The 16,731-nt window shown below is 43.8% G+C and overlaps 1 protein-coding gene across 1 annotated transcript in view; it reads left to right on the top strand.

Moving 5' to 3' along the window:
* The window catches only part of Pde11a (phosphodiesterase 11A), a 373,525-nt gene that overhangs the window by 341,629 nt on the left and 15,165 nt on the right, over positions 1–16,731 (top strand). Inside the window, exon 19 of the mRNA XM_052181167.1 lies at positions 2,826–2,909. Coding sequence (XP_052037127.1) covers positions 2,826–2,909 — 84 coding nt within the window. The remainder of the gene's footprint in view (positions 1–2,825; positions 2,910–16,731) is intronic.

Here is a 16,731-nt window from a genome sequence, read left to right as displayed (position 1 = left end):
CATTTTTGAGCACAATCCTGAGCAGGCACATAGCCAATAAGCACACAAAAAGATTGTTAAGAATCTTTAACCATCACGAAAAATGCAAATTGGAACCTCCATAAGGTACCACCTCATACTCACGGAGAAGACCATCATTTAAAAGATCAACAGTACAAACACTGGTATGTTTTCAGAGGAGCTGAGATTTCATGAGATATGGGAAGAAATATAAGTTAGTGCAGCTACTTTGAAAACCAGCCTCGAATCCTCAGAAAGTTAGACATAGAGCTGGAAAGAGTACGGACTGTGCAAGACTGAACCTGAGTTCAATCCCTGGATCCCACTGCAAAGGATAGATCCAACTCCTGAAGGCTCTCCTCTCACTTCTGCACACACACACACACACACACACACACCATGCATCATTACCATCATCACCACCACCATTATTACCACCACCATCATCACCACATCAATTAAAAAGTAAAATCTAATATAAAAGGTTCAAAATGGAGTTAACATTTAACCCTGGAATTCACTTCTAGGTTTATTCAACAAGAAAATAAAATCCACACCCATACAAAAAACTTGCACACAATTGTTCATACCAACAAATAAATCATAGAAGCCAAAAGGTGGAAACAACTCAAATGTCCATCAACTGATGAATTAATAAATAAGATGTCATATATCTCTACACTGAAATGTAATATGAAATTATGAGCAAAGTGAATGAATGAGGTAGGTTGATACTTGCTACCTGGATACACCTTTAAAAACTATGCTTGGTAGCACATACCTTTAATCCAAGCATGCCAGAGGTGAGGCAGGGGAAATCTCTGTGAGTTTAAGGCCAGCCTGGTCCTCAGAGTAAGTTCTAGGACAGCCAGAGATACACAGAGAAACATTGTCTCCAAAAGGAGGAGGAGGAGGAGCAGCAGGAGGAGGAAGAGAAGGACAAGCAGAAGTCAGTGCCAATCCCAAAAGACAATTAAGACCATGTACACTTGTACATATGGTTCCACTTAAGTGAATCGTGCAAGTAAAATAGGCAAATCTGTGCATGCAGAAAGTAAGTTGCTGCTTGCATAAGGCTAGAGGTTTGCAAGAAATGGCATTGCTATTATTGATACAAATTTTGAAATTATGTGTGCTGATAATTATAAAGTTCTGTGTGTATACTGGAATTCCTTGGAATTTTTTTTTTAAATATCTCTATAGAACACTCGCCAAAAGCAGAAAAATAAATAATAACTCATGTAGAAAAATAAATATGGAGAAAATAAATCACAATGCTTGTGGTTTGGATGTGGTCTAAGCCCTGGGGTTACATGTGCTAAAACTTAATCCCCAGTGTGAGTATTGAGAGCATTGGAACTCAGTCCAGCTCTGATGGGGAGAGGCATGGCCTTATTAAGACTAGATAAGTTCATTAGAAGGGTGCCCGTGACCAAATTAGTGTGGATAGGATGGGATGAGACACCAGAAGACATGAACGTGTATTCCTTGCTTAGTACCATATGATGTCCTATGACTCTTGGGGCCTCCAACAAGAAGGCCATCAACAGTTGGAGGAATTCCAGCCTCCACAGCTATGAGGCAAGCAAACCTTCTTCTTTATAGTTACTCGGCCTCTGGTATTTTGTTATAATGGCACAGCAAGTATAGACATGCAGAGATTTTTAAAAAGGACATATTTAAAGTATGCTATATGTATTTCAGAAGAGTTGTCACTTTCTCTCATACATGCCACAGTCTTCTCTGAATTCCAGTCATTTTTTGAAAAGGGTAAGCAGACCCGTGGGAGTCAATGGCTTCCTACCCACTATAGAGATTTTCCCCTCAGATTTAGTCGCCAGCAATGCCCACCACACATACGCCCACTGAGGCTCTTCAGTCTGAAGGATGCAGCCTTTCCAAGATCTCAGGAGTAAGGGTGAGGCTTGGACCTGCCCTCGTGACTGCTACGGGCACCAGAATAGTATGAGTGCCACCTCTCACCTAGCTTTTCTGTAAAACAGGTTATAACCAGGCAGCGCACCTCTTCCAGATCAAGTGACACAAGGTAATGTCACGGCTCTGGCCTCACTCTTAAAGAACAAAGGGAAAGACATTCTCACTGGAATTGAAGTAGCTCTTTCTTAAGAAATATATTTTAACCCTCTAATTCCAGTTGATTGAAGTTTCTCCGGTAGAAATAAATCATTGTGGCTTTTAGAAATGCATATAAATTATATCAAGCATTATAATGTCATAAAATTTAAAGGCTAGCACGAAGAAAGGATGGACGCCTACCGCCACCATCCATTCAAGGACAAATACTGAGTCACCTACTAATTACAGAAGCTTGCTGGAAAACACATGACTGACCAATAGCACCCCACCCTTACAATCATCATAAATGGAAAAGAATCTATGTTTCATTAAAAAGGAAGAAAAAAGAAGAGAAAGTCACTGTTAAGGATTTTTTCTAATCTGACTTCTTTCTACAGAAAGGAAAGACTGCATTATTTTTGTGGCAATATTTTTGTGTCTCCCTTCCCCTTGACTTGTGCCTAGTTCTCAGTAACCTGGTAACTTGATTTAGTAACAATTACCTGTACCTGCAGACAGATTTTGGCCCTAAGGTGTTCCATGCCATAAAGTTCAAATAAATTCACTTACAAACCTCATAAGATGATGTGAAGATACTTTATTTCTTATCGTAGATACAGGAAAAGAAGCTATGTGTGAGGACTGGGATTTGTGAAATATCCCCTTGGTAAAATCTGAACTGTTGTCTCACAGAGTGACTGTAAAATACTCCTGTGAATAAAAGCAAGGTTTCTACCTCCTCGCTCTAGGCTATTTTTGACCGGAACCGGAAAGATGAACTGCCCCGGCTGCAACTGGAGTGGATTGACAACATCTGTATGCCTCTGTATCAGGTACTACTGCCTTGTGAGTGTCTGTCTGTCCTGGAGTGGATTGAGAGCATCTGTATGCCTCTGTATCAGGTACTACTGCCTTGTGAGTGTCTGTCTGTCCTGGAGTGGATTGAGAGTGTCTGTACGCCTCTGTATCAGGTACTACTGCCTTGTGAGTGTCTGTCTGTCCCGCCTGAGGTAAAGGAGAGCTGGGGTAAAGTCTGTTCAGAAATGTGATTTTGGAGACATTTGCAGGCTACAAACTGTAAAGTTGCTTCTAATTTCTGACCCAAGAGCTGGTGCTTAGAAAATGGAGACATCAGTTCTCCAGTTCTCTACCGCTTTCTAAACCTTAATCTCCATGGCCTTACCTTCCTTGTCTGTAAACCAGGGATTATAATATTTTGTCTCTTCATTCCTCAAATACTGCCCCAGGAAACACAAAGGTATAGCCATTGTCTGAAAAAATAGCTTGAAGGCCCAATAACTAAGGAAACTACCATATACATTAAAGTATCAAAGGCTTGGAGAAGTCTAGTAAGAAAGAAGCATACTTAGCCTTGATTAACTCTGCACTTCTCATATGGAAATCTTTTTGCTTTTTAAATATTATTAATATCATGAGAAACACCAGAGTTTCATCAAACACATATTTCCGCTCTGACCCCAGGGTCTGGACTGCTGAGCTCTGTATGGGAAGCATCTTCCATCTTCAAACTCCGCCTCCTTCTTTAAGCAAACATAACTGTGCCAAGCAGTGAATACTGGGTGAGACCACTAATGAGTTCTTGCTTCACTGCCTGGTGCAGAAGCTGCCCGGGGCAAGGAGACATGTGTCAGCTCGGAATGGTTCACATTCTGCTTTTTGAGTTTGGATCGGGGCTGGCATCCGTTTGCACTAAGAGTTTGGTGTGCATTGGCTTTTAATTCTGCTGCTAAGCGTTTGCTTTTATCTGGAAACCCCAGTGAGTTCCTTACCCCCGACCTAGCTCAATCAGTCTGAGCCGCCTTCCTAACTTCAAAGGGAGATGCACACACGCAGGGTAGGCAAAGTCTCTTTAGTGCCTCACTATCTGCCACTCCATTAAGAACATGGGATTGCTTTTTAAGGACCTCACAGCCATTAAGTCTCAAACTTACCCACCACTTCATTTTCAGTACTTTTAGAGACCTGTCACAGTCTCCTGAAAACAAACAAATTAGAATAGTGTCTTCGAGACAGAAATGAAACTTTAATAACCACAAATGATAAAAGTAAATTCACTTGTTTGGTATAATCCATTAAATGCCCAATATCATAAAACCAGTCAGATACAGTTTTAAAATAATCTGAAATCAATTGTTATGGTTACAAATGACTATAATATTCTCTCATCTAATAATGAAAGATTGGATAAGAATGATGTACTTTAGTATAGAGAATCCTAACTCTCTTTCTTCCTGTCTGTTCCCCGGCCCTTGGTGTTGAATAAGCAGGCCCCCGTGTAGAGCCCACAGGTGCTGAGCCACGTGGCTTCTGCTTTGCTGAGTTGTCTTTGGTTGCCGACATGAGGTTATGGTTTAGTGGTCCTCAGTTCCCTGTGCATAGGTGTTAGTAGGCTGGACAAGTTAGTCTTTTATTCAATAAGTTTCTCTTACTGGAAGTAAAACTCAAACTCCATGTGCTGCTAAGGGTCTGTGTGCAGCTCCCATACTGAGTCTGTAGTGTCATTGCTGATGTTCTTTGAGCCTACCATGGCCTTACTACAGAGCACTTTGAAATCTTCAGGGTAAAAAGGAAGTTACCTGAAATTAAACAGAAAAGATTAAAGTTGACGATTCGGGAATAATATGTCCACAGGGCATGACATAGCATCCCAATTTTTTTCATGTGTTCATTCTCATCTATGAGGTTAGATGTTTTCATCTGCAGGATGTGGGACACACACACACACACACACACGGGTGAAGTAACATACCTGCACACTCATTCCCCGTCCTTTTTGGCTTCAACCTCTGCTTTGGCATGGCGGCTTTCCAGCTGCCTGATTCAACTTCTGATGAAAATCCGTCCCTGTTTCTTCGCTCTATCACAAGCCATGTCAGTGCTGGAGAAGTGACTCAGAGGGTAAAAGCTCTGCCTGCTCTTCCAGAGGTCCTGAGTTCAATTCCCAGCAACCACATGGTGGCTCATAACCATCTATAATATGATCTGGTGCCCTCTTATGGCCTGCAGACACACATGCATGCATACTCTCTGCATGAATGCCTGTAGGCAGAACGCTGTACACATAATAAATAAATTGAAGGAGGAGGAAGAGGAGGAGGAGGAAGAGGAAGAAAAGGAAAGGGAAGGGGAAGAAGAAAAAAAGAAGAAGGAGGAGGAGGAGGAGAAGGAGGAGGAGGAAGAAGAAGGAAGAAGAGGAGGAGGAGGAGGAGGAGGAGGAGGAGGAGGAGGAGGAGGAGGAGGAGGAGCAATGCCACCTAAAGGGGAATGTGGAGAAAGTTGCTCATAAAGCTGATACTCAGAGCTCACTGCTGTCACCTTCTTGTGCAACTGGCAATGAAGAATTTGATTTTTAGGGGGGTTTGTCACACTTATTCTTTTTGTTCCCACAATTTCAGTTGTAAACTTTTTATAATGCTTTGAAACCACTGTTCAAAGAGCTATCAAACTAAAAATACAGCCAGCATTGAAAGAAGCTCTCACGGTCTCGGTTGCACTCTATCCTGTGTGATGTTGGCTCCCCCACAGTACTGTTCAGTGGGCTATCTCACACTAACTGATGGTGCTCCTAAAGTGAAATGGACGAATCAGTCCCTGGGCAGGAACTGCGGCTATTGGGGAGACAACAATCTTGATGCAGGTACGAGGAAAGCCACTGATGTGACACTGGTTCCCAAGGCACGGTGTTTGGGACAGGTAGGGTTGCTGCAGTAAGGCCGCCATTTGGGTTTAGAACAGAAATATGCAACAGTGAGGCCCTGAGAGGAGGGACAGCAAGCAAGGTGAATCCGCAGCCAGCAGAAAGCCCTGCTGCGCATAGGCCAGAATCACATGGTCTGAAATACAAAACGGAAGAATCCAGTTTGGTCCTGCTAAGATGACCACTCAGGGCATGGCCAAAGGGCAAAGAATAGTACTCAAAAGACATAAAGTGTGCAAACTCATGGGCTCCAAGACTGCAGGCATGGGTGCAAGACACTAGTGTAGAGTTTTTTTTTTCTTTTTTTTATTCGATATATTTTTATTTACATTTCAAATGATTTCCCCTTTTCTGGCCCCCCACTCAAAGTCCCATAAGCCCCCTTCCCTCCCCCTGTTCTCCCACCCACCTCTTCCCACTTCCCTGTTCTGGTTTTGCCCTATACTCTACACTGAGTCTTTCCAGAACAAGGGGCCACTCCTCCATTCTTCTTGTACCTCATTTGATGTGTGGATTATGTTTTGGGTATTCCCATTTTCTAGGTTAATATCCACTTATTAGTGAGTGCATACCATGATTGATCTTTTGAGACTGGGTTACCTCACTTAGTAGGATGTTCTCCAGCTCCATCCATTTGCCTAAGAATTTCATGAATTCATTGTTTCTAATGGCTGAATAGTACTCCATTGTGTATATATACCACATTTTTTGCATCCACTCTTCTGTTGAGGGATACCTGGGTTCTTTCCAGCTTCTGGCAATTATAAATAGGGCTGTTATGAACATAGTGGAGCATGTATCCTTATTACATACTGGGGAATCCTCTGGGTATATGCCCAGGACTGGTATAGCAGGATCTTCTGGAAGTGAGGTGCCCAGTTTTCTGAGGAACCGCCAGACTGATTTCCAGAGTGGTTGTACCAATTTGCAACCCCACCAGCAGTGGAGGAGTGTTCCTCTTTCTCCACATCCTCGCCAACACCTGCTGTCTCCTGAATTTTTAATCTTAGCCATTCTGACTGGTGTAAGGTGAAATCTCAGGGTTGTTTTGATTTGCATTTCCCCGATGACTAATGAAGTTGAGCATTTTTTAAGATGCTTCTCTGCCATCCGAAGTTCTTCGGGTGAAAATTCTTTGTTTAACTCTGTACCCCATTTTTAATAGGGTTATTTGGTTTTCTGGAGTCTAACTTCTTGAGTTCTTCATATATATTGGATATTAGCCCTCTATCTGATGTAGGGTTGGTGAAGTATTGCTCTAAAACCTGTCCTTAGGAAGCTACCAAAGGATTAAATAATTTGGCTAAAGTAGCTGACAGAAAAATATATGAAAACATATAGGACTGAGGGTGTACCTTGTGGTAGAGTGGTTGATTAATTTGTTGTCCCAATTTGTTGGTTGCCGATTTGTCCTTTTGATGGTGTCCTTTGCCTTACAGAAACTTTGTAATTTTATGAGGTCCCATTTGTCAATTCTTGATCTTAGAGCATACGCTATTGGTGATCTGTTCAGGAACTTTCCCCCTGTACCAATCATGTAGAATCTTGCATAAAGAGACTGTGGTGGAAAGGGTTGGGACATGGAACATGGGTTTATGGGTGGAGGCAGGAGGATGGTCTGTATAGGGCTGGGACAGCTGAGAGTTGAAGGAGGAGGTGACCATTCACCAGGCAGGAGATTTAAGTATGGGTTAAATGCAGCAACTTCGCTCCGGTGCGTTTCACTGAGTAATTCAGTTTTACTTTGTGGCTTTAAAAGGATTCTCTTGGTCAAGCATCCTAATGAATCAGGCACTTTCTGCCTGTGTTCCTGGTTGTTGAATTCAGATCTCCTCCAAGCAAAGGGGAAAGAGTTGGTATCCCCAGGTGCCTGAAGAGGCCTGACCCCACACCAGTGCATTCTGATGCCCATTTGCTGAAAGTCAAAACTCCTGTCTATTGGATAGTGTTAGTCTCTGGACAATCCGCAACTATGTAGAAGGGAAACCTCGGGGAAGTATTACTCTAAAACCTATCCTTAGGAAGCTACCAAAGGATTAAATAATTGGGCTAAAGTAGCTGACAGAAAAATATGTGAAAACATATAGGACTGGTTGATTAATTATATAATTAAATACCTGTATCTAAATAAAGCCAACAAACAATAACACTCGGACCATGTACACCCTAGAAAAGAGTCTGGCTATTCCTGTTTGAAATGAAGATCAGATACTCATAATACTGCTTTAGCTCTTACTGTAGACCAGCTTGGGGGGCACAGTGGGGACCACACCCATCTTTCTGGACAGCTACAGAAGACGTGACATGACAGGACTGTCTATTGTTTCTGTTTTGAAATTTGGGGTTCCAAACTTTTGAGAAAAAAAACAAGAAACAAAAAAACAAAGAGGGGGGAGAGAGAAAGGGACAGCAAACAGGCAGAAGCCATGATTTATCTGTGACAGCATTTTAATCAGGAAGCATCTAGGAGGCCCAAAGCAGGCGAGAAGCATTAAAGCGTGTTCCCCAAGAGAAGTCTAAAGCCCTGGTTAGTTAGCTCTGCCCTAGCAGGATGTCTTAGAGGAATACATTGACATCTGATTCTGGAGCTTTCTGCTGTCTTTACACCCTGCTGGGGAGCCATTAGCCTGCTGCTCAACATCTTTGGAAGAAAAAAAAAGTCAGGAAGAAGAAGGAAAAAAAAGACACTATCAAAGTTTGGAGTCACTGCGGAGGCAGCCTTAGGGATAAACAGAACTCCCCCCCACCCCCACCCCCGTAGTACTCTCTTCTGAGCTGCTGTTTGTGGGAGCAAACTAAAGTTTTTGCCACTTGTTTCTGTTCTCAACTTGAACCTCAGGGTGCCTAAGAATGCCAGTGAGGCACAGAGGTATGATACGTCTGTTTATTGACAGTTTGTTCAAGGTTATCAGAGCTTCAGCTCATCCCACACTGGTTTTCAGTGCAGGGGATAGATTTCCTCATAGACACTGCAAAAGGGTTACCCTGGAATTTAATGCCCAGCACCTTTTAAAACAGCCCTGGCTCTGCACAACTATGATAATCCCTTCAGTAGGGAGATGGAGACAGGAGGACCAGAAACCTGAGGGTAGCCTCTGCGACACAGTGAGCTGGAGCCCATCTGAAGATATATAAAACCTTGGCTTTCAAAACCATGACAGGACTTCTGATGTTAAGTCACAATGAACTAGGAATTTATTTATGTATTTATTTATTTTAACCTTAGTCATAATGATCTTCTTGAATATACAGTCCATCTGGCACATCTATTAATGTGCTCTCTAGGAAAAGTGAGGGGGGAAATCTTCAAAATATATTTGAGGAATGGCGAGATGGATCAGCTGTTAAGAGCAGTGTCTGCTCTTTCAGAGGACCTGGGTTCAATTCCCAACACCAATGTGGTGGCTCACAACCATCTGTTACTATGGTTTTAAGGGATCAAACACCGTCTTCTGACCTTCAGGGGAACCAGGCACTCAAATGGTGTATTCAGTCGTGCAGGCAAAACACCCACTGTCCGAGTTAGGTTTTCTGTTGATGTGATAACACACCAATACCAAAAGCATCTCGGGGAGGAGAAGGTGTGTTCCGGATTATAGTTCCACATCCCAGCCCATCACTGAGGGATGCCAGGACAGGAACTCAAGCAGGACAGGAACCTGGAGTCAGGAACTGAGACAGAGGTCATGGGGGCCCTTGATGTGGTCCTCATGGCTTGCTCTTCCTGCCTTCTCATAGCACCAGGACCACCCAAGGTAATCTGGACCCTCCCACGTCACCACCAATCAAGGAAATGTGCCACGGTCTTGCCTTGAGACCAATGCAGTAGGGGCATTTTTTTTTTCAGCTGAGGTTCCCTCTTCCTGAATGACTCTACTGTGTGTGAAGTTGTCATAAAACTGGCCAGCACACCCGTACACATAAAATAAATTTAAAAATATATGCAGTATAATATACTTGAAACTGTGGAGACTGCAAATCGGAGACCAATAAACTAGAAAAGAGGTTATAAAAGACAACCTCTCTCGATGCTGGGGAAAGTCTGTAAAGAAACAACTCAGTGTGCCCCACGGTTCATGACTCGTGTCTGATTTTTTTTTCTAGGAAAAGAACTAATGAGCTGCAGAGTGACTGGTCAGAGCATAAAATAGTGTGTGCTTTCAAAGCCAGCAAAGAAGGGCCATTTCTATGAGATATTTTGAGAACTAAGAGGCCGAGAGAGGGGAGGGATCCGCTCCTGTACATATTTTCTCTGTCGTTTACTATTCCAGTGGATGAAAAGAGGAGATAGGGAACGTTTCTTACTTATCTTTACAAAGGAGATCACACATGGGGTGGAGGGCACGGGTGTGATAAGACCTGTGTAGACTCTGCCTACTAGCCCTAGTGACTGAAGTCCATACACCTCGTGTCCTACACCCTCTGTCCCCATCCCACCAGTCCCTGGTCAATTCCAGTCACGGGTTCTCTGGGCACTTGCTCAGTCTCTCCAAGGCCCAAGGCTACCCACTAAGCCCCTTGCCTATGTTGCTTGGGTGGTGCCCTCTTGCTGGAAGATAACTCTGCCCTTTTTCTGGATTTCTCTTGAGGTTCCAGAGACAGACCCTCTCCCCTTCCATAGAGTGTCCACCAAGGAAGGTACTGCCAAGGTGGGCCACCTCATCCCCCTCCTCCTACACAGTCCTCCCTCCTCTCCACCTGCTTTTCTTTCTCCTGTAATTTTTTTTCTCCTCCTTCCCTAACACACACAGGAGAAAGCTGTCAAGTGTCCTCTTGCTTGAAAGCTGTCCATGCTGTCTCATGGGCTCTGTCCTTCTGTAGATGGTCCCCTCACACAGAGTTGGCAGGCAGGCTCTTCCCAAAGCTCATGGGGGAAAGATACTCTGGCTTAGTGTTGATGGCATCTCATTCCCTTCTAGCCCCTCCTCTCCACCTTGCACCTCTCTTGGCCCTCTCGTCACTCGCCCACTTGCTCGCCCAAGCTCAGTTTGCTCCAAAGGACCCTCTCTAAAGCTCCACGTCCCTCAGCACCCACAGCACTAGCCATTGTCTTTCACTGGGTGACTCAGGGGGTGATCTGAGCCTTTCTGTCCCTTTCCCCCAGGAGACTGGTTTCTGTCCCAGTACCTCGAACACCAGAGCTACTCGGTGTTTGCTGAACAAATGAATAAAGAGATCGAAAATGAATGACTGGAGACAGTAGCACAGGATAATTATGAGCACTGACATGTAGGAAGAAAGGTTATAATGTCATTTTAAGTTATCATCAAAAAACATAAAAACCCTTTCAGCAGAATATGCACCATTATATCCCTGCCCATAATCTAAAGTATATGGCCTATGGTATCTTTATAGAAGGTGGTTTGGTTCTCATCATGCTTGAGTTGGCTCTTAATTCCACTATAAAGCCCCAGTTTATAGCCATAAAGTTTTCAGAACTTGGACTTTTTCAGCTGAGAAATATGTTAAATTTTCTTTTGCACAGCAGTGCCAGAAATACAATCTCCTAGTTATTTTAATATTCAAGTTAATTAAGTTGGGCTAACACACAGCATACAGATAGTGCAGAAAACTGTATGGTATATTGTGTGCTCATGATTTCAGAAATTAATAATGTACAAAAAGACACCCAATGTATCAGGATTAAAACTCAGAGTCTATTCAGCGCAGAAGACTTTTCTCCAACCCGAGTCAGTGACACGAACACCACATGCTAGTGTGCCTTCAGGATGACGTGCCGATGGCAGGTGATCCCTAGCACAAGGCTCCACCCCGCCCCACCCCTGCCTCATACTCTCTGAATAAAGACATCTCACACTCGAGCCTGCATCTCAGAGTTCCTCCTCAGCACCTGATGTGTCAGGATGGTTGTTTTGTGGAGACTTTCCCACCCTTGAATAGGGATTCTAGCTGATACAGGAACCATCCCTGCGTACCTGCGCTGGTAAAATAGGAGGGCTTTTCATTTATTTTATGTTGTGCAACTTAGAAAAAAATGGCTCTTCCCACAGTAGTGCTTAATCTAGTTTACTCATATGTGTTTTTTGAGCTCAAAAACTGCTGTCATGAATCTATATTAGAATCTATGCAAAAAAATGATCTTCTCCCTAGTGAAGCTTTTGAGGATAGAACTGAAGACAGGATCTACCTCTTCATTCTCTGCTGGCCAATTTAAATCTTCTAAAAAAGTATGCTGGAAATCACGACTCAAAAGCCACTTAATTCTATGCCCTTATCAGGCTTGGGATTGTCTACTCTAGAGAGGATACATAAAGTGCTGTTTTACATTTTCTTTCCATGACCCTCTGTTTGTTTACTATGTTCAGATGAAAATAAAAGGGGGAAGGGACCAGGAGAGGGAGAAAGAATAGAGGAGGAAGAGGATAGAGGTGGAATCTTTGCCAGGATAAAAAATGTTGCTTTCTTCATTTGTAAGGGCTTGAAAGTTTACACAGCTTAATGTTCGTGTGGTGGGCTGCCATTGTTGGAGTGTGTGGGGAGTACAAAGTGACATATTCTTGCTTGGTTCCTTCTGGAGCTGTGAGGGAAGAACTTTCCCGGCCTTTCTCCTGACTTCTAGTAGTTGCTTGCAATTCTGGCCCTTCTTGGCTTGTGGACATTTCACTCTACAAAGGCAGAGGTCTTTACCTGATCTTATTATAAACACTGGGGATCGGGGCGGGCCATGAGATAGCTGAAGTATCAATAGAATGACTGGCTGGACACCTACATCCATCGCCCTGTTTGAACCTATAGAGCATATGAAGGTCATATGCCTCTGTAGGATGTCGGAACAGCCAGAGAGGAGAGGTCTGAAGAGACTTGCACTGGGAGTCTCAATGACACCTTGCAGGGTGTCCTTAAAATCAAGCCCTCCCATCTCCCAGCACAGCTCTCCAGCCCCTCCCTCCCTCCCTCCGCCCCTTACAGCCAGCCTTGAATAGCTGGCTCCCTCAGTACCTTATCTAAGTGTGTACAGGGAAGAGTGGCAGAAGAGCTGAGGAGATCTAGTACAAAAAAATAGATACAGGAAAGGAAATAAAAGAATCGGGGACATACAGAAGCACAGATAACAAGAGACAACTTTTAAAAAGAAATAATTAAACTGATAAAAGAGTAAGAAACTTGCTACAAAATGACCAGGGCTTGTTACAATATGACCAGGGCTTCCCCCTTTTCTACACTATCTTAGTTTCCTGATCATGAGTTAGACTTAGATCCTGTCACACTCGGCAGCCTCTCCTAGAGTCAGTCCCCCTGACTAGGATTCCATTCCCCACTTCCTCCTGTAACCCTACTGAGCTTCCTAAAGTGGATGAGGCTGCCTCACTCAGCTATCCTTCAGTCCCTCCCTCCTCATTTCTAGAATCTAAACATGATCTATACCCCTCAGCCCTGCCCATGACAGGCACCTGCCATTTCTACAATGCTACCTACCTACAGTTCTGCCACATGCCCTTGCTCCAACAGGCATCTCTGAGGGGCAGTCCAGTCTCACTCTGGCTTTTGAATCTGCTCAGACAGCAAGCAAAATAAATCTTTCTTTTTCCCTGAGAGGTGGACACATTGTAGCCTCTGGGTTCTCCGTGGCTTCCCTTAGTAGCACATCCTAATGATCTGTGTCGCCCTACAGTAGTCACATACACTAACTGGGACGCTGGCCCTTCCACATGCCCTTAGGAGATGCTCCGCATTTGCTCTTATCTGGCTCCCTGGGACCTGCTCAGTTGTGCGAGTGCAGAGTGTGACAGAAACAGGAAGCGCAGGTTACCATGCTCCTCTGTCGCTGAGCGACTTGCATGACGATGGGGACTTTGGCATTTCTGCTTTCATTTCCTGGATGACATGAAAGGGAAGGTTCTCTGGCTGCTCAGAATCTCCTGAGAGTTAAGGGCTATTCAGTGTCTGGACCAACAGCTCCTGAAATCTCAGGGAGCAGTGAGCTGGGAGGTCGAGTGTAACATCACAGAGACAGGAGACTTATTCTCCAAGGGCTTGCCTGGCCGTGCCATCAGCTTAGGTCTTGGTGCTACAGGGGATTTGAATCAACTGACATTTTTTAGATGGGGAAAGAGAAGCCAAGGAAGAGAGACATACAGAGGAAGAACCAATACAAAGGAAACCGTCCCGAGACAGTCTAAGGGAGGCAGCAGCGCTGGTTTCTCCATATCCTTTTCCAAGCCTGACCTCCCAGCCAGCTTCACCCCCACTGGCTTCGTACTCATCAAGTTCACAGACTGACAGAGAGCAGCCTCCACTGCTACAGCGTATGTCGTATCCAGCAAAACCTTCCTACTCGGCCATCCTTGTTGCTGCCACGAACAGCACTCCCAAATGTCATTGTCTCTGCTGGAAACTCAGGCAATGGCCAAACTGCCTAGCTCACAGGGTGAAGTGGGTCTTCAACAAAATTTCCTGAGCACCTACTCTGCGCTCGGGATGGCTTTTCATGAGTTACTTCACTCTATAGGATTCAGTCTCAAGTTAGAGCGCGCAAGTTCTCCTCCAGGTGAAGCTAGGGTTTCCAAGATGAACCCACGGAGACTCAGCAATTGGCAAAGCTTAGATTTTTCCTGTCCTTGGATCTCAGACTCCTTAACCATTACACATCACTGATGCTTGAGGCCACGTGTGCGCAAGTGAAGTCGCCTACACAGAAGCAGCCACGGCTTCTACTGAACTGTCTAGAAGCATGTGTGCAGATCCTCTAGAGGCCAGGGAAACCTAACCCAAGAGGTCACTATTGGGAGAAACTAAGTTTAGAACCCAGTATTTTGCTTATCAGCTTAGGGCTTGTCCCAGTGTTCTCCCATCTATGTATAAAGTTTGAAGCATATCTCAAAGTTTTCAAAGGTATTCCCAAGAGATAGCACTAAGATGGAAGTCCTGAGCTGGGCATCTTGGCACTGGCTTGAAGTCCCAGCAGTTGAAAGGCCGAGAAAGAAGGACAGGACTTTGAAGTTAGCTTAGGCTGCAGGGACAGACTCTGTCCATAAAGAGTCGGGTGTGGAGGTCAGGGATGACGAGTGAATCAGATTCCTAACAAGCAGAAAGCTGACTGGACCAGAGTTTGTTTTGAAGGGCAGGGTGGTGATCTGAGATGCCTCCAAGAATGAGGAGTCAGCAAACAAGGTAGAAAAGACAGCCCCGAGAGAGGGCCCAGGACACGGGATAGAAAAGCCGGAGGAAGATAAATGGATAATTTAACAGCCGTTCAGTTCTTAAGCAAGACAAAGAGCAAGCTACATTGCATCAGAAAAGGACCAGGGATGATGATGGATGGTCTGCAGGATCACCGAGGCCAGCCCAGGGCAGATCTGAGGAGCTAAATAAGGATTGGGGACTGATAGGGATTGAAGAGTTTTTCAAAATCTATTTAATGGTCAGGCAGGGGACATTGATCGCTTTTCAGAGGAAATGTTGAGGCGCAATGAGGTGGTCAGCCCTCATTTCCGATGTGGGCAGGTGAGCCACAGAGGTGAGCGCCATCGCAGCGCCATCGCAGCGCACGCACGGGCATTACAACCATCTTTGAAGGAGAGTGGGAAAACACTAACTTAATTTGATCTTCATGAAATAAGCATTTGTCTTTTCTAGTCTCAGACTGGGAAGCCTTTTTAACTATTGACTTATTTAACAGTTCTCACATAGCCAAAAATAGTCCTAGTGTGTGTGTGTGTATGTGTGTGTGTGTGTGTGTTTGTTTATTTATTTATTTATTTATATTTTATTGCTGGGGATTAAACACAAAGCCTTATGCATGCTGGGTAAGAACTCTGCCACTGAGCTATATCCCCAGATCCATGGTAGGGTTTTAAATATTTTATTATTGAATAGTTAACACGTGCCTACTTTACACGATTTAAAATGTTGGAAAAACAAAACCAATCAAGGAAATGATTCTTCCCTTCCCCCCTGTCTACCTGCCTCAGTTTCCCTCTCTCTGAGATCAATGACTGTTAACTAGGGTGTGGTGAACAAGTCTATATAAAGAATGAATACAGTGTCTGACACGGATTTCAACACACAGCCCCTGTTTGCTGCTCTGTGCTCAGGCGAAGGTGGGGATGTGTCCTCCTTTGAATGTAATAGATTTCTGAGCTTCTTTCTGACTTGTAGTCAGAGCTTTGATGGCTGCATACGATCAGATTTTTAAGATAAAAATTAAGGTACTCAACCAATAGCTAATTATTAGTGGACACTGATGTTTCCAAAAGTTTGCTGTTGTAAACAGGATACAATTCTGCTTACAGAGACACCGTTCTCACACTCTGCTGATAGATGAATAGCCAGAAGTGGGGGGTCACTGGACTTTGAGGTAGATAGTTTGCACTTTGATAACTATTGGCAATGTTTGCTCTGTGGAGTTTGAACTATTTTATATTCCCATCAGTAAGGCCTGAAGTGTCAAATCATCGTATCCTGCTTGACAAAGGGAGTGTTATCAGGTGTCTTTAATTCTTGTCAGTATCGTGTATGAAAGAGGTGTTGTCGGGTGTCTCTACCTCTGGTCAGTATCATGTATGTAAAATGTATCTCATGGTAGTATACCATATGTAATATGGTAGTTTTCATACCATATTTATGGTGTGGTTTTAGATTTACTTAGTCAAGGGCTGTTGGTTTCTGTAAAATTCTTCTCCTGTTCTGCCCTCCTTCCTAACGAGTAGGAACTCACTGGATATTACACCTTCCTAGATTGTCTTTTCACTTTGTATATGCTGTACATATATTAATAGATATTTTTTTTGGAGTTTTCTGGTTTTCATGATTTGGTTTGGTTTGGTTTGGTTTGGTTTGGTTTGGTTTGGTTTGGTTTGGTTTGGTTTGGTTTGATTTTGGATAGGGTCTCACTATATAGCCTTGGCTGGCCTTGAACTCTCTACATGAACTATATTATTTTAACTGGTAACACTTTATAATAGATTTTAACATCC

The sequence above is a fragment of the Apodemus sylvaticus genome, chromosome 5 (assembly GCF_947179515.1).
Source record: "Apodemus sylvaticus chromosome 5, mApoSyl1.1, whole genome shotgun sequence".
Taxonomy (NCBI): Eukaryota; Metazoa; Chordata; class Mammalia; order Rodentia; family Muridae; genus Apodemus; species Apodemus sylvaticus.
The sequence above is the reverse complement of the archived record's forward strand: the minus strand, read 5'-3'. Positions and strand labels throughout refer to the sequence as shown.